This window comes from Diaphorina citri, unplaced genomic scaffold (genome assembly GCF_000475195.1).
Source record: "Diaphorina citri unplaced genomic scaffold, Diaci psyllid genome assembly version 1.1 scaffold126188, whole genome shotgun sequence".
NCBI classification, from domain to species: Eukaryota; Metazoa; Arthropoda; class Insecta; order Hemiptera; family Psyllidae; genus Diaphorina; species Diaphorina citri.
The window spans coordinates 1-259 of record NW_007503121.1 but is presented as its reverse complement, the minus strand read 5'-3'; the positions used below and the strand labels follow the sequence as shown (position 1 = coordinate 259).

General features: G+C 40.2%; 1 protein-coding gene across 1 annotated transcript; it reads right to left on the bottom strand.

The window, feature by feature from the left end:
* Window positions 1-3: 3 nt before the first annotated feature.
* Window positions 4-252, bottom strand: LOC108254485 (presequence protease, mitochondrial-like; the record flags this gene model as incomplete). Its single annotated transcript, XM_017449466.2, has 1 exon — window positions 4-252. A coding segment is annotated over one exon (249 nt), but the record flags the coding sequence as incomplete, so codon positions are not given.
* Window positions 253-259: the final 7 nt, after the last annotated feature.

Here is a 259-nt window from a genome sequence, read left to right as displayed (position 1 = left end):
GTGACTGGATACTAGAATTGCTTCTTCAAATCCGTTGGGCGTGGAGCAAGATTCTCCCAAATGAGAGTTGAAAGAAATGCCATCAGTTGACATGTGAATGAGTTGATCCATCTCTCTGAAGTCATAGTTCTTGGTTCTCATTTGATTGATCACATAGTTGAATAGAGGTACCAATGGCTTCAATTCCGGTGATAGTTTACTAGTGTCAACAACACTTCTGAAATATGTTACGCCATTGGTTGGTTGTGTTGAGAGTTGA